This window comes from Bombus fervidus, chromosome 15 (genome assembly GCF_041682495.2).
Source record: "Bombus fervidus isolate BK054 chromosome 15, iyBomFerv1, whole genome shotgun sequence".
In the NCBI taxonomy this organism is placed as follows: Eukaryota; Metazoa; Arthropoda; class Insecta; order Hymenoptera; family Apidae; genus Bombus; species Bombus fervidus.
In genome coordinates this window covers 6,758,827-6,776,085 of record NC_091531.1, presented here as the reverse complement: position 1 = coordinate 6,776,085, position 17,259 = coordinate 6,758,827, and the positions used below count along the sequence as shown (strand labels likewise).

The window sequence follows — 17,259 nt, the reverse complement described above, 5'->3', positions numbered from 1 at the left end:
AATATTTTTTTATTATACTTTAATAATAGTATAGAGGGCTTAAAATTTAATTTTCTCTGTTATTGTACAGTAAAAAATTATCAGAATTACAATAATTATAAAAAATAACAAATGAATGTAAAAAAAAAAGATATTTCTGTTAACTAGGACAATTTCGAGTAAAGCATGTGTAGATTCAGCAAAATAAAGTGCAGTTGCGTTTACGCTAACTGACCCACATTCACTACAATTTGCAATCTTGCGAATAATTTTACGAATTATGCTTTTATGAATTATGCGGAACGAGTGCTTTAAAAAAAAAAGGCGGTTCATTACGAAATGCGTGTAATTACGTTTACAATCTGATCAATAAATTAGAGTTATCGTATTTATTTAACTTAAACAACATATTGACATTTGCTGACTAATATTATTTAAATGTGGTAAGGAGACCTGCTAAAAGGTATTCATATGCTAAAGGTATTTTTATGTGAATCCAATTAATTTATTATAAATTTTATACACATTTGAGCATCAATAGAAAACTTAATTTTAAATCTAATTCCACTATATAAGATATACATGTGAATATATATATTAATGAAAATTTAATACTCAATTTATTTCTGTACCTTGAAAAAGGTCATGTCCAAATTTTTACGAAACATATAGCAAAAAAATTCCCAGTCAGCACTCAACAATATCATACGTTCGTTGCGATGACCTCAAATAGAATTCACGCGACATGGAATCCCTATAAAAATGAAATTCGATTGAACGAGCCTCAATCGAAGTTTCTAAATCATCAAGAAAACAACAATGAAGTTCAACACGTGCCTCTTGTTCGCTTTAGTGGGTGTTACTTTAGTCCACGCCGGACCAGCACGCAAGGCCATTGAGAAGAAATCACTGGCAGAAGATACGAAGATAGAGACCACCAAGGAAGATCTGAAAATTGAAGAAAATAATGAACAGAAGGGTAGGACGAAGAAATCTGCATTCTGTCTTCAAATAGATCCAGCATCGCCGCAGGTTGCTTTGAGCGATAATATTGTTCAGAATATTCCACTAACGGTGCAGGCTCAGTCCGTTCCTCAGCCATGCCAAGCTCTGAACTTCATTCAATCTGCTCCTCAAAATTTACCTCAGGCGAGTATAGTCGTTCCTCAACAAATGGTTCAGCCAACTTTCCAATCTCTACCTCAAGTAGTCCTTCCTCAGTCAATGATCCAACCGATTCACACTGTACAAATTGTTCAACCTTCCTCTCAACCGTGTTCTGCAAGCCAGCCTATCCAACAGGCTGAAGTCCCCCAGACAGTTCCAAAGCCAGAACCAACTCCATCACCTGAAACAGAAGTTGAAACTGTCACAGAGAAGTCAAAACCTATGCGTATTGAGAAGTATCCACAACCTTTACCAGCACCCCAGGAAACTTACACTGTGTTGCCTTATGTCCCTACATATCAGGAACAGTTGATGTTTATCTCTGAACCTGAACATGCCACTTATGTTCAAGTTCCTTACACTCATCTCCATGGACCACTGACTGAGTGTACTTGTCAGAACATTGAACCAATGGCTATGAACATGATGCCAATGCCTATCATGCCCTATACATCAAAGTTTCAACATAGATCATCTTCAATGATGCCTCATATTTATGGAAGTGTAAGTAGTAAATAGCAAACAATGAAATGATTGTTTAATATGATAATTAATATGTGTTAATTGATTAAAGGATGTAAAAATAGCACCACAAGGTAAAACAAGAACTGTTATCAACATGAATGTTCCACCTTATGGTTACAATCATCTTCACGGAGCTCTAACCTTTAGAGGAATGCACCATATGCATCCAGAGGCTTCTCTAGCAAGGAAACACAATCTTCTTGGCAGTCCAGTTGCTTCTGAGATGCATGATCTGCTACAGATCAATAAAACACCCCGTGAAGCTGATTCCAGTCATTTATCACCAGAAACGGAAACAGAGACCAAACAGGAAGAAGGCAAAGCTATGTTGATCGACGGTCGACGCAATGCAAGAAGTAGCAAGGAGGATACAAAGAAGCAGGAAAAGCAAATAATTAAAACTTAAAACATTTATACAAGATGTAACCAATTCATTGTATTTTTTATTTTTATATCTTTCGAATCTTCAATCTGCATGTATGAAGGTATATAATTAATAAAATGGACTTTTAAAATCGGAAAGTTTTTGTCCTTATACCTTTGTAGACAATTATCTATTTTTATTTAAACATTTGAACAGTAAACTAATGAAGAAGTTTTGGTACAAACATTTTTGCATGTAGTGTTTAAGTAAATAAAGTCATCTCTAGGTATAATGACTAAGTCCTTTGAAGGGGATTTTTGCAAATATTTCTGTAATACTGATGTGCTTAGTTGCATCCATGAACACTTGCATAAAGTAGCATTTTTTGTGCTTTTTCTTCCATTTGGATCTAATTTCAAACAAAAGATCATTATGAATTATATACCACCTTAGTTATATACATAATGTAAATTTGTTATTTCATATTACCAATAAGTTTAAAATTTTCTTCTAAGATATCATTATTAATATTGAACCACCTTATAATATCTTCCTTGGTCATAGAATTTACTCGTTTTAAGATATGTTCAATATTCTTCATAGGATCAAAAGGAGATACAATCCTATTTAAAACTGATTTATTTATAGACCAGTCACTACTTTCATTTCCTTTACACTTACAACAAGTGCAAGTATCTGGATGGTCAGCTCCTCTACATTGTTTATCGTAATAGGGAACTACAAAAAATTCTTAATCAAATCGTTTCTCATTAGAGAAAACAGATAACAGTTATTTGATTACCCTCGCATTTGAAACAATAACAACATTTACAGTCTCTTGCATGATCTGTGCCTAGTGTTGTAGAAGTGAAGGTTACAGCCGACTAAAAGAAAGTAGTTTTTAATAAATTTATCATAAAAAATAATTATCAGAAAAGCGTACATGTTGCAATTTAAATTCAGTTGCAATCGAATATGTATATTTATAATATTTTCTAATAGAACGTCTTGTTGGAGGAATAGTCCTTGGTGGTTGTGAGGAAAGATGATAGGGAACATTATGATAGTCTTTTTTGCAATAATCTTCTTCATATCTTGCAAATTGCCACCAAAGATCCACTTTATATGGTCTGACATCTATATTTTTCTGATCCAACACTTGAGATATCAACATTCGTTTAACTATCTATAAATGATTATGACATATAAATTGTTCTGTCCATTACATATTTTTGCAAGTACCTTTGCAGCATGATGACCAATGCAATTGCCAAATATCCTTAACTGTCTCAACAAAGGAGTTTTTTTCAGCGTGTATAAGATATTCACAATTCCATCGTCAGTGATTTTATTATGTGAAATATCGAGAAACAGAAGTTTTGAAAAAGGAATAGCACAACTCAAACTCCTAAAGATAACTACAATTAAAAGAAATACTTATTCTTGGAAAAAAACTTTTCTGTAGTTAAATAAATACCTTGCACCATGATCAGTTATGATATTCTTACATAAAATTAGGGTTTTTAAGACTGGTCTCTTTGTCAACCATGCAGAGATATGATCAATACCATGATCACCGATATTGTTACAGCCTAAATCCAACAAATGCAATGAATCATTATATTTTGCATTGGACATCATGATTTCAATATTATGGCAACTAAAGTTGTATTTTTGTAAATGTAATGCTCTCAGGGTAGTATTATACTGTAAACAAAATATTGATTAAAATAAGAAAATTTAAGAAAACTAGAAATATCAAATTACTTTAAGCATATGACCAATGACATCTGCAAAATGAGCAGAATCAAAATAATACATGCACCCCGGATTTGGTCGACTGATGTCTAAACTTTTTAAAGTTTCATTAGAGACTTCTTGGTCCGAGCTCAAAACCATCATGAAATATATTAAATCAGAAGCTGTCTGATTTACATCTGCAATATTTAAACTGCACATATGTTTATTTTCTAATAAAAAGAGTGCTACATTTTTTGTATTCTGTAAGAATAAATTAATTGAATTTTGATTAATAAATTAGAATCGTAAAATATTCATATATTTATTTATTTACATAAAAAATATCTTTTACCTGGTCAATAAATTTATTTGCTCTCAAATTAAGATTTCTAAGTTCTAATTTCTTTGCACATTCAAGCATGTAATCAATTCCATAGTTGGCGATATTATTATTTTGAACATCCAGTTCTTGAATATTTTTATATAACTGGTAGTAAGAATTGTGTTCAGAATACATATATTACTAATAATTCTTTTTTTAAAAGATATTTAACCTTACAAGAAGATGATCAAGCAAATTTATGAAACCAGTATCTGAGATATTATTGCTGGCCAAATTAAGATGAATGATATCTTGATTTTCCTTTAAAAAAATTAATAAAACCGGAATATCTATGTCTTGAAGATGTCTCCTACAATTGTATAGAAAATATGAAATTTAATTAGATAATTAGGAAAAATTAAAATGATAATTTCTATTTTTACTAACCCAAGTTTCTCATATACAAGAGATCCACGCATATCAAGTATTTTCTCTGTACTGCAAATTGTTTTGCAGAAGCATTTGAAGACACATAATGAGATTTGATGAAAATAAGGAGGTTTTATATTCTCCAATACATTAAATACATTAACTTTTCCATAATCTGTGCACGAAAGTGGACACTGATATTTATTGAATTTCATGATTTAATTCTAATACCTCTTAATTTTTCAGAGAAAAGTTTCTTAAAAATTACGTTTACATATATATAGTAATGATGGTAGTTGAAATGTTTATACTTCAGGTAAAGCCATTCATTGTGTTCCTATTTGTAAAAAATTTTGCAACAAGTCATCAACACATTATAATTTGTAAAAAATGACAGATGATTTTTTTCTCAAGAAAAAGAATGAATTAGAAATTGTTCCACTAGATGAAATGTTCAGGGGTAAATATAAAAATATACAATATTCTTTGAGCTCAGTATCCATATCAAAATAAAACATAACAATTACGATATGGATATTTATTTTATAATTAGCATATTGTGAAATGGACCAAATTTCTTTTGAGCAAAATGTTGACCTATTACCATTATCACAAAGTGACAAATGGTTAATTTCTGCTCGTATACTCGATATGGTTACGTTAACGAATACAGACACTGGTCTTGCCTTTTTTAAATTTCGTAAAAGGGCTCTGACCTTCGAAGAATACTTATCATATTTAAAAGACTTGGCGGAATCTAAAAACTTAAACTTTGAAGAAATGAAATATAAAATGCAGATATGCGGGAAGCCCAAAAAAGCTACTTAATTACGTCTACAAATACTAAATACGAGCTTTATTCTTTAACAATTGTTTACAGTATTGAAATTTGCACACATCATCTGTAAAATTAAGTCTGTCTGGATTATTATCTTGTAATGAATTGATTTGTTGAAAATCTTTTATAAAAAACAATATTTTTAACTTGATATTTGATTTCTCTCGTTGCTTCATTTTGCATGAGACTTTCGAACTCAAAAAGCAATGTTTTGTTTGATATATGAAACCCATTTGAAAATTATCATATGTCAGTACAATCATCGTATCCCACAGTGAACGTTCAAAGAATTATTTAGAACACAGAGCACACTACTTTTGAGTTGAAAGATTGCCCTGTATGCACGTTAAACAATAAATTATTTTATCGATTTATTTATTTCTGACAAATAAGATGAATGCAATAAAATTGCCAAAAATAAATAAGTTTTACAATACTTTCTAATATTGTTTAATTACAAGGCACGTGAATCACCATAAGATCACCATATAATAAGAATCACCATATCTTTTCGATAACATCCGATGGTCTTTTTTACAGCGAAGTAATCTATACAATTACGAACATGACTCTTTCGTGCCTCTTACAGTATCAAAAATAAATTAATATAAGAAAAAACAACTGAGGAACGTTTAACAATAATATATGATAAAATCAAATATATAAAATTATTTCAATGATTCTCATTTCAACCGATAAATAACATAGAACAGTTATGTCCTTCGATATGCAGGCGTTAAAATACTTCTTTCTTGTTATTTTTCATTCTCTTCGCGGAAAAGTATATTATACATTCTGCTGTATCCATTTTAAAGCAGTTCTAATGTTGGCAAGCGTTACTCTACCAAGGAAACTAGCGATTAATTGATATTCCGGCATGGTACGTCTTCCACAAGATTTTGTGGAAAGTGATCTATTATAAGAATTCTGTTTTCTGTCTTCCTGGACATTCTCATTTTCCAGTACTTCTGGTAGTTGTAACATGGAATTTCGCCCTTCGCAAAGTACTTTTGTTGTTAAGCACAGAAGCCATTGCATAATCTATAAAAAATATAAAATGTAATAGTGTTTATATAAATTTAAAAATTAATTTAGGAATGTAAAAATAATACTTCATTAGTTGATGGCAATTTCCATTCGCCTCTAAACCAAGTGCTCGGTGCCCATAAGTGCAATTGTACTATGGTTGCTGCAGTTTCCGTGTCGAGTCTCTGAAATACAAGTATCGCTAAAAATATCGTATATATACTTCAAAAGTAACACGACTCAAACAGATTTTTCAGGAAAAGTGAGAAAATATATAGAAGCTTACAAAAATATTATATTATATATAAATATTAAACTGTATAACATTATTCAGCTAAACGCGGACTTTAAGAAACAATGAGTAAACATTATTTTGTAATCTTTCTTCCATGATTTTGATATTTATTTAACACAGGACTGAATAGTTTCGAGTAGTGACACACTTTTAAAATACATATGTAATATATTCAATTATAAATACCTTATACAAGCTCCTCGACAATAAATTCTTAATGAGTGCAGAAATAATAGTTGGCATATGGTTAGGCAGAGGTTGCAGATCCGTCTCTTTATAATTGTGATTTTTAAGAGAAGTCCCTTCCTTGTCGCTATGGAACGGATTTTTCATACCAAATATTTCATATGCTATGGTCCCAACTGTCCAAAGATCAGCTTTTGTGTAATTGATACTGGTAAAAGGACCAGGTTCTGCTGTAATTACTTCTGGCGCCATTAGAGCTGCATTCCCGCCTTTGTCGATATCATGAGTGTTGTAAGGCAGGTACAATCCATGACGTTTATCCGCCAGGCAACATCCAAAGTCTGTGATTACCAAAGATGGACAATTCTCTGCTTCTTCTGACAAGTCTAACAGAATATTATCACTCTTCAGGTCACTGCATTTTTAAGAACAAAAATGGTATATATGAAACATGATACATGACCTAAAACATAATAGAACAACATTCTGATCGAACAAACAATATTAGTTTACCGGTGTGCAATGCCATGTACATTCAAATGAGTTACACCCTCCAGTAATTGAGCCAGCAGTAGTATTGATTCCCTCATATTCAAGTTGTGATTGCTCAAATATTGTTTCAACGTAGTGTCATATCTGTAATTGAAAAAAAGGAACAGTTGAATTATCTGAGATTCTAATTCTATGAAAATTATGTAACATTTTAATTTTGAGAATTATGTGAGAGAGAATCGAAAAGTTATTTCTTGGGATATCAGAAACCTTTTCATTAGCAAAAATAGGCTCATGTTTCTTCCAGATCCCTGAGGGTTGATGCGTGCGGGTAATGCATCCGGATACATTCTCCAAGAACCAGGTAACACTGGTACTCTATCAGTAAAAACATAATACATCGCTACGACATTTGGATGCGGAGGGAGCTTGGTTTTCCTCTCGACCATTTTCATTTCCCAGTCAGCTAATTCCTCGTTTTGTAAATATTTTCTGGCTGGTACGGTTTCCCGATACATGGACCTCAGAATAGACAACGCATTCGATTCGGTATCATAATTGAACATCATTTTTAACGCCAATGGAAATGAAGTTATATCTTTTGTTTTATCATCGATGTTTATCTGGTTTTCAGTACTTGGAGAATCGTTAAATCTTGCCGAGTAAACAACCGCAGAGCATCCTTTCGCGATTGCGGGGCCAATTATAAAATCTTTTAAACTAACAACTTTCTCTTCGTTTTTGATTGTTTTGTAATTTTTGTCATTTTGTGGTGTGTTCCATTGCAATTTTGATACAGATTCCTGTAAATATTTTTAATATGTAAAGTTTTTCTTATGCTTCCTTCATCAAATGAACATAAAAATAAACTGTTATTTACCCGAATTTCCCAACAGACTCCTTCCAATTCATCTTCTTTTGTTAATATTCCAGTGCCAGATGCCAATGATACACCAACCAAAGCAAAAAAAGGAGCTGAGTCTCCACCAAAGACCAATCTACTAGCAGCTCTTCTACGCAAGTCAGCAGCTAAACTATTAGTGACTCGCTTCAAGATGTTATCTACAAAGATTCGTCGAGCATGGGCCCCCAAGTAACCAAGATGTTTTCCTGTGCTGGACACATTGCTATTACCCTGGGGCAACCAGCCCTGGGACTTGCCTATTTTAAAATTGACAAAAGTAAAGCTTTAACTTTTCTATATACATTCCAAAATTTTGATATTTCATCTATTTCATCTATATAATCTAATCCTACAATGACACACTGTTCTTTTGGACTATAATACAATTTGCCAAAATTTTCTTTTTCTAATTCATGTTCTTTTTTAGGATACAAATCTAATTCATATCTTCCTATCGAATTTATCTAAGTTAATCCATAGTTAATCAATATAAAAATTTTCTATACAATAGAAACAATCATAGAAAATAAATAATTATTTGGGGAATTCAACAGCCAATCATTGTAAGTCAATCTTCCATAAAAAATAATTTAAGCCTTGTAACTGTCTTTATAGCACCAAAACTCTTAATTAACAGTTATAATAACTAAATTAGAAAATGTATTATGATGATTAAATTAAACTATGGATTGAAAGTTTCTACAACGACAGGATATAAATGAAAATCTGACTTACACTGATTGACTTCTAAATTATCCATTTATTTATTTACACAGAAAAATTTAGATGTGGTAAGTAGTGGCTCTGGTATGTGGATAAGTTTTAAACCTTCCTGAGGTCATGTGTATGCTCAGAAGCAACATTAATTCTATATAGATGGAACAATACCATTACCCAAAAGATGGCAGAAGATTATTGAACAGAATAGTACATATTTGGTTTAATTATATTATTGCAAAATATTAAAATACAGTTTATAGCTCATACTAGAAAGCATTTAAGACTTATCCGTCAAACCAATATATGTATATGACGGTTAAATAACCTTAAAACTGGAAATATACTGAAACGGAATTAACATAACTTCTAATATGAAATACAATGTACATATACAAAGATACCTGAACTGTCAAAAAAATATGTTGAATTAATCAACAGTTTCTGTTTTGGTTACTAACTGTGTCAAGGTCTTTTGACAACAGTCGACCATCCTGCAGGAACAAATTTCTCGAAGGAACTCACCTACTTGAACAACGTGTATCTTGTCGTGATAGTTCCTTTGATGGAAATTAGAGTAGAAGCACTCGTTATTTCTGAATGAATGCAGTAGAGCCCGACCATTTTGTACGAAACGATGGACTGCTGTCCGAATCGACATCTCTCCACGCTTTTGGGCCGAGAGAGCCCAGTGGGCTAGCCCCCAAGAAAAATAAACCTTCACCACCGAAGGCAGACTCGTTGTTATTAATTTGATCGTTTTTTAAAGATTCTCGATTAACTGCGTAGACAAGAATTGAACAATTTTAGTAAAATCACCCCTTTCCCCTTCCGCTATCGCTTTCGCACTGCGCTGTCGAACTCTATCGGAGTATCACGGAACACGTAATTACGGAATCGTGACCAGCCATATGTCATGAGAAAGAGAATAAATTAAAATAAAAATAAAAGATAAATGTTGAGAAGGAATTTAATATATTTGTAATTTTTATATGTAAATGCAGAAATATTTGCAGTCTAGCAATAATCTGTATATTTATCTAGTAAATATAGAATTTTTACATACACTTAAATATTTGGAAAAATATTTGTCGTCTAATAGTAATCGATGCGTTTATTTTTAAGATAAACTGTATTTGAAGAACGTTATGCGATTTATATAGTTATCTGATTTTAGATCTGATAACGTGCAGAAGGAACGCATTAAATATGTTCACTATGTGCATGATACAAGTTCAATTTAGAATTATTCACACTTTAATTTTCTCTAAGTCAATAATACAATTGTATTTCCGCCAATAGGAAAAATAAATTGCGATTGAATAACGGTGAACTTGATAAACTGCCTTGATTATGTTTATTTCATATAGTCAATTATGTACATTTTTAGTATAACTAATTAATGACGTTAATGAATATATACTCTCTTCAAAATTAACCCTGTAATAACACTATACAGGAAATATCCGTGAAATTAATTACGATTAATTTTGATTTTCAGTGGTAATGATATCTATAAGCCCTGCCATAATTGTATACCGCTCTACTATCAATTGGATTGCAAGTGAAAAGAGCATCTCCACGAGTCCCATCCGGGCAAGTACACACCGCGATATGGCGCCTGGGTGTGCAAGTAGCTGACGGTCCACACTCTTTCCCAGTGCAAGGATTTTGGCAAGAGTAGTCAATGCACGCCTTATTATCCGGACATTCGCTGTCAGTGAAGCATTCTCCACGTTGACAACTAGTCAGAGCGTTTCCTATATATCCCGTGGGACACGTGCATATTGGTCTTTCCTTCCCAGTGTTGTCATGGCCAGGAGTACAAATTGCATTGGTTCCACAAGGATTAGGTTCGCACAGATCTCCTACGGATATTAATAAATTTAATCATGTATCAATTCATATACATTTGCTAAACTTGCTTCAATAAATTTGCAATTCATATAAATTTGTTTCAAAAAGTTGAAGTAAACCTTGAAGAGTCCGTGAGTTCAAATATTTTTAGTTTGGTAGTGGAGGTCTGAGATATTAACCTTGACTTTTTGGAACACTCTGTACACGATTAAGTTTACTTACGTGCTTCGAATAATCTACAGCTAACAAAAGGATTGCCAGTCATGTGTTTTGGGCAACTACAAACTGGAGTTATGCCTCGCACATTGCAATCTGCGTTCACACCACATACTCCGTCACAAGGGTTCACGCATCTCTGATTTAGACAAGCTGGTTTGTTCCCTGAACACTCCAAGTGCGTGGTACATTCCGGACGGCAGGCTACGAACGCATTTCCCAACCAGTTCTACAAGTTAATATTCTGATCGTATACTTTCATTGTTGCCGAAGAAGACGAACAATTTTGCAAAAAAAGTAGCGTTACAGATGGCAAAAATTCTAATTGTAAATATAAATCTTTCTAACTTTCGTTATACATTGATCATTGGATAGAAAATAATCTGAAATTTTTCGAACAACAATACTCACGGTTGGACAACTACACATGGCTTGATGATTAGTAACGTGACATTCCGCATTCTCACCGCATTGGCATGGATTTTCACATCTGAAATTAGACGAGCAGGCAAGATGATTCGGGCATTCACTGTCACTTTCGCATTCATGGCGGCAACCAGTTAAAGGAGATCCTCTATAACCCGGAAGGCAACTGCAAACAGGAACCTCATTCACTACCTCGCATTTGGTATTAGCTCCGCAAGGACTCGGCTTGCAGGCAGCCTCTAAAAAAGTTTCATTAATATTTAACTTCACTCTTGTCTGGGGACAAGGATATTCTGTTTCATGTATACCAAATACTGGGTGACGCAAAAGTAGGATTAATCTAAAATTTAAAACTTCTACAAAATAATTACTAACCGAAATTCTCGAAAAAAATATTTTTTACACTACAGTTGCTTGTAGACATATAAGTTTTCCATCAATATTAATTTCTTTTTAAATCTTTAAACTTAGTTTCATAACTTTTGTGATGTTTATAGTAGGAGTATAGTTTTATATGCATAGAAACATATACGAAAGTATTACTTACGAGGGTCAGCTACACGGCAAGAGGTGAAAGGATCTCCCGTGTATCCCGAAGGACAATAACACGTTGGAATGTGATTTTTGGTTTTGCATAACGCGTTCACGCCACACAGACCATCACAGGCATCTATACATCTGTTATTAGTACATACTCTGCTTTCAATGCAATCCTCATTAACTACAAATTAAGTACATAATTAAAAATCTTTTTTGATATACTTAAACATTCAAATCTTTTATATAGACACTCACTTAAACATTCCACCCTGGTACAGCGAGAAAGAGGGTCTCCCATGTGCAAATTCATACAAGAACAAACTGGTCTGCCTTCGCTAACAGTACATCTTGCGTTAACTCCACAAGTATACGTTTCGCAGCCTAAAAAATTTTAAGATACTTTAGCAAAAAACAATCTATAAATTATTTGACTTAACTTACCAATATTGTCAGGTGACAATATCCTGGAATGATAATATGCACCGTTAGTGATTGTGAATAGCGAAAGAAGTAAAACTGCGGTCTGCAAGTATTCCATTTTTTTTAGTAGTCTGAAAAAGACGTTTTCATTAAATTTTCAAAACTATGATGGATTCATTTAATTCATAGGTATAGTTAAAAAAATATTACTTTGAACGAAGAGTAACCGTGTTTGAAGATCGAACCAGGTAAAGTAACAGGTTCTCAGCGAATGTGGAGATGAGCGTGAGTCTGAATACGAGGAAAACCCCACCTCCTACAACTTTCAATCCCAGTTTGAATTTTGCCCACGCGTGCCCCTGACGATCCTTCGATGGATCTCGCCTACGCTGGACCACTTCCAATGTAAATTACTCCAGAAGATCATCTTTTTCTTCAAGTAAGCAAAGAAATACTCCGAAAACGATTATTTCAAGTTCATTCAACATAATCGGGAGCTATTTACTTTGCTAATTAACGAGGTGGAAGAAAAAGTCAGCAATGACTTCATCTTTATCCTAATAAAAATGACATATTTCCTTTTTATTTTTATTGGTACATGATATATCTCGTTACAAAATTTTCTTCTAATCAAATATAAATATATCGATCGTATAAATTAATAAATAACATCCTAACAAATCCCGGTAGAGTTCGATGCTTTAATTACATAATAAATCAACTATTCTTTTTTTAATAGATCGACTTTCACTGGTCGGAATGTAGACCCGATGACGGGATAAATATATTCGAAAAAAGCACCGTGTTACAGATTAAATACAGAGAGCGTGAGTAATCGTACTGCAAGTCTACTGTTCGATGGACAATCATCCTTTCGCGCCAAAAATGGACCTGCCAGTGTCGATGGTTCCACGTGCACATTACGATCATCGACGCAAAGGTCGTTATATGCGCAATCGTTTTCAAAAAACAGATAAAGAAATCGAACTCTCAAAAGTCGTCGAATTAAAAATCACTCGTAACTAATAAAACTATATTATGCAAACAAGGAAAGACTATAAACATATCTGCCCAATTATGATACCTGCAAGAAAATTAGTTAGATACTAAAATTCTCTTAATAATGATCGTAATAGATTCTCAAAATTATGAAGACAATGATTAATATTTTACCTTATTTGTTTGGCTGATTTATTACAGTAATTTAAATAACTTAATAATAAACTTGTATATCATAGACAAATAGATTATATCGTCTTTCATCCTAGGAACAAACTTTTGCGACATTAATTGCTAAATTTAAGAAACTGTGTGCAAGATTATAAATGTGATACATGAGTTTAAAAAAAGAAAAACAATTTATTATAGATGTCTGCGCGAAAAATTGTAATTGAAACGATATGGTTTCCTAGAGTATATTCGTAAATAAAAACTCGAGACTAATCTATCCGATGATCTATTGTACAAATGCAAAAAAAACTTCCAGCATACCATTTGATTTAGTCTGCGTTTCGTTTTACATTATAAAAATTTTCGAACGAAATTTAGGAAACCACCCTCACAGTTTCCAACTATGAGACGAAATTACACAATAATGACTTATAGTAGGTAACCATAGATGTGTGTTCCCGATTACTTTTTTGTCTGGTTTTTAATCTGCTTCGGAATATTCTTTAAAAATTCTTCGTATGCTGCATCTATTTCATCGTCGTCCGACATCCATGGTTCTTCACCTTCATATTCCTGTTCCGATATGCTGTAAAAGTATTCATACGGTAAGGGACAAAAGTATTCATACAGTCGGAATGTAGAAATAAAATGAACAATATTTTCTATAGTACTAAATATATTCAAATATTATCAATAATGCCAATATTTATGTATATTTATTATACAATTTACAATTTATTATATAATTCAATTATTTATAAATGTCTATTATAATATACAATTGCATATGTTTGAATATATTTAATTACGTAGAAAATATAGATCTTTTTATTTCTATATTCCAAATGTAGGAATACTTGTGTCTTTCACTGTATATATAAAGTAACTGTGAATCTGTATCTATGCGTGCATATTGAAACAAAACTTGAATTATAGGTAGCTACAAGTCACATAACTAAATTAAGAGCATTAGATTGTAATTAATTCATCACGGTAAATAAATACACCATGGAATATATAAAAAGATTAGCGACCTAACCAGAGAACTGTATGCAGTAAATTTACCTAAAAAATTACACAATACTGCTAAAGAAAATATGTATATAACACTTGATTAATTATATGTACATACATGTGGTCCTCGATGTTCATTGTGCTATCGGCAACTTCTTCTAAGAATTTATTTTCCTCTGGGGTTAATAGCTTGCCATCAGGACCATATAAAACTGGTTCATCGATGGCCTGGTTGGGATCTAATGGCTCTATTGATTCCACTGTCGTGGAATTATCAGAACTCTGACCCCAGTTTCCGTTTCTCAATTCGTGGACACTATGTACCATATGCCCTATGTGTGAATCCACTCTACCTTCCGTTACAATTTCCGTTAGAGCTCGCATCATATTCTCCATTTCTTTGCGTCGACATTCAACTTTATCCTTTTCTAAAGTTTGTCCAGCCAACTGTAAACCATATTGGAAAAATTAACACAATGAATTCAAGAAAATTCTTGGATCCTGGGTTTCTTAACGTAGGAAACATTTCACATGTTATATACCTTAAGAGCTTGACAGATGTTCTTGACAGAATTCGGCGCGGGCTTTTTTAATATAATAATAATAAACTGAATTAATAAGTTTCCTAAAGTAAACGCAGAAGCGTGATCCATTTGAGTAACCAATTCAGCTAGAAGTAATATCAACCCATGACACTTCTTCTGTTCTTCCTCTGTGTGATTCTCCTTTTGCTGCCAGTTAGAAGCTTGACTGTCTGTTTCACTTTTACACCTGTTACCAACTTGCACTTATTAAATCGAAGATTTAAATACTTCATTAGCATTTAATAACTCACAAAGTATACAAAGTCCATCTGAAAGACGTCTGTTCTATGGGAGTCAAACTATTGTCCAAAGAAGCGCAAAGTCGAGCACCACTGTACCGGAAATTACCCTCATTTATAGACTAGAAATAATTTCATGCATCAATACAACTTTTTTTTCAATTAATGGAAAAAGAACAAGGGTATACCTGTTGAATTATCATCTTTATAATTTCTTGAAATTGACTAGGAATTCTTAAATAAGGCCTAAGATTATTTATGAGCGGCGGCACGATCGAAGTGAAATGCCCTGGATTTAATATCAACGAATGTATAACACTCATTAAATTCTGTGTTATGTTTGCAAATTCAATTAAATAATTATCATCTTCTATATTCGAGTCCTATTAACAAACAATAAATAAATTAAATTAAATTAATTATTTAACTTCTATTAAATTTCATAATATATTTTCAAATTATGAACCTGATGTTTGTCTCTGTAGTCTCCTGAACCATCATCAAAATGACCATAGTCTTGCATATTTGATTGCTGTTGCTGTTGTAAAAGGTTATTAAACTGTTGAACTTGCTCTGCTTGCTGATAATGTTGAGAAGCATCATAATTATATGCAGGATTTTGCTGCATTTGTGCTTGGAGAGGTATTTCACGTGCCATTTGTAACCTATCTTGAACTGAATGTTTATGTATATACATCTGTTGTTGATGACGCTGTACCATCAAACAAATACAAACATTTTTCACAGTTAATCTAATCAAATAACCAATGTAACCAATAGAAAATAAACACTACCTGCTTAACAGGATATGACTTTGGAACAAATTCAGCTGCATGAACGGACAATGTAGAGTTCTGGATAATATCATCGAAAGACTTATCCAATTTGCCCTGTTCCATGCTTCTTGATTCTACTGATCCTACAGTTAAAAAGCCACAACCGTAAAGCAATAAAATACAAAGAAATCCAGCATAAATAGCACGGCAGCTTTGAAGAAGTCTTCTCATAAATTATAGCAACCTGTTTGCATTCCAGATGTAGCATGATGCGGTCTCCTTAATATGGGGATATCCTGTGGGCTGGAAGTCCACGGACCCCTACCACGACCACGTCCAGTTCCACGTCGTTCTACGTCCCCGTCTCCACTTCCATCACCTCCCAAAGGATTCATGCTTTCCCCGGCTAAGGTTTTCTTGACTATGTGGTCACTTTGAGGTTATGTTAAATGACGACGATGACACCGGTGGGCAACCGTCACCCGTAGTAAGATTCGAGACGCACACTTGGTGGTCGTACGTATTTTACCACATAAGTTCAGTAATTCCGCTAAGTCCGTTAGGTCCGTTATTCACAATAAAACGCGTGCCGCCTCATAAACAGAACATCAAAAGTCGGCCTCACAAATTTGTCCACAGCAAATCCCCCTTGTGATCGACTACGATCGATGGTAAACGCGAGAAGTTGGTTAATATCTCACCATCCGCTCTTCAAATTGGAACTATGTACTAACCAAACGTGAGGATTAAAATATGAAAAAAAAAAAGAAAGAAGTGTAATTTAATAAAAAGAAAAATCTTTGTACTCCTTTTATATATAATTTCTTATCTTTAATAAAATTTGAGTTATATTTAGTCTCATTAATTAATTAAGAAGATTTAATAGTAAGAAATTATCCATATACCAGTTTTTATTTACTTGTCTTTGATTAAATATTTAAATTCGTTATCTGTAATAGGTCACCCTTGGTGTAGAATAGTTTCTAACAATATTTAGAGAATAAATCGTGTAATAGGTCTGACGAGTAACAAT

General features: G+C 32.9%; 6 protein-coding genes across 8 annotated transcripts; 2 read left to right on the top strand and 4 right to left on the bottom strand.

The window, feature by feature from the left end:
- Positions 1-219: 219 nt before the first annotated feature.
- LOC139995140 (uncharacterized) lies at positions 220-2,193 on the top strand. Of its 2 annotated transcripts, XM_072018334.1 has the most exons (3): positions 220-1,128; positions 1,282-1,650; positions 1,721-2,193. In XM_072018334.1, the coding sequence occupies exons 1-3, from the start codon at positions 799-801 to the stop codon at positions 2,075-2,077; spliced, it is 1,056 nt and encodes a 351-aa protein (XP_071874435.1). In that variant the 5' UTR covers positions 220-798; the 3' UTR covers positions 2,078-2,193. The 2 variants fall into 2 exon arrangements, with proteins under 2 accessions (XP_071874435.1, XP_071874434.1); XM_072018333.1 differs by having other exon boundaries at positions 567-1,650.
- LOC139995136 (uncharacterized) lies at positions 2,082-5,204 on the bottom strand. 2 transcript variants are annotated; one of them, XM_072018328.1, is made up of 10 exons: positions 4,545-5,204; positions 4,335-4,467; positions 4,128-4,262; positions 3,803-4,036; positions 3,513-3,742; positions 3,278-3,443; positions 2,979-3,221; positions 2,838-2,919; positions 2,525-2,773; positions 2,082-2,444 (listed from the first exon to the last, which is right to left on the bottom strand). In XM_072018328.1, exons 1-10 carry the CDS (start codon positions 4,739-4,741, stop codon positions 2,236-2,238), a joined length of 1,878 nt encoding a protein of 625 aa, XP_071874429.1. In that variant the 5' UTR covers positions 4,742-5,204; the 3' UTR covers positions 2,082-2,235. The 2 variants fall into 2 exon arrangements, with proteins under 2 accessions (XP_071874429.1, XP_071874430.1); XM_072018329.1 differs by having other exon boundaries at positions 3,278-3,453; positions 3,544-3,742.
- LOC139995018 (tubulin polymerization-promoting protein homolog) lies at positions 4,917-5,354 on the top strand. The gene is made up of 2 exons (XM_072018116.1): positions 4,917-4,986; positions 5,080-5,354. Exons 1-2 carry the CDS (start codon positions 4,917-4,919, stop codon positions 5,352-5,354), a joined length of 345 nt encoding a protein of 114 aa, XP_071874217.1.
- Positions 5,355-9,847, bottom strand: Pink1 (PTEN-induced putative kinase 1). The gene is made up of 7 exons (XM_072018330.1): positions 9,510-9,847; positions 8,244-8,524; positions 7,634-8,166; positions 7,385-7,507; positions 6,872-7,286; positions 6,477-6,575; positions 5,355-6,405 (listed from the first exon to the last, which is right to left on the bottom strand). Exons 1-7 carry the CDS (start codon positions 9,643-9,645, stop codon positions 6,151-6,153), a joined length of 1,842 nt encoding a protein of 613 aa, XP_071874431.1. The 5' UTR covers positions 9,646-9,847; the 3' UTR covers positions 5,355-6,150.
- A 477-nt stretch (positions 9,848-10,324) lies between these two features.
- Positions 10,325-12,853, bottom strand: LOC139995139 (uncharacterized). The gene is made up of 7 exons (XM_072018332.1): positions 12,654-12,853; positions 12,465-12,574; positions 12,279-12,404; positions 12,031-12,204; positions 11,469-11,722; positions 11,064-11,286; positions 10,325-10,852 (listed from the first exon to the last, which is right to left on the bottom strand). Exons 2-7 carry the CDS (start codon positions 12,559-12,561, stop codon positions 10,482-10,484), a joined length of 1,245 nt encoding a protein of 414 aa, XP_071874433.1. The 5' UTR covers positions 12,562-12,574; positions 12,654-12,853; the 3' UTR covers positions 10,325-10,481.
- A 751-nt stretch (positions 12,854-13,604) lies between these two features.
- LOC139995138 (polyadenylate-binding protein-interacting protein 1) lies at positions 13,605-16,966 on the bottom strand. Its single transcript, XM_072018331.1, has 8 exons — positions 16,471-16,966; positions 16,245-16,369; positions 15,917-16,162; positions 15,639-15,833; positions 15,463-15,572; positions 15,170-15,398; positions 14,746-15,074; positions 13,605-14,199 (listed from the first exon to the last, which is right to left on the bottom strand). Exons 1-8 carry the CDS (start codon positions 16,619-16,621, stop codon positions 14,076-14,078), a joined length of 1,509 nt encoding a protein of 502 aa, XP_071874432.1. The 5' UTR covers positions 16,622-16,966; the 3' UTR covers positions 13,605-14,075.
- Between the last annotated feature and the right edge of the window lie 293 nt (positions 16,967-17,259).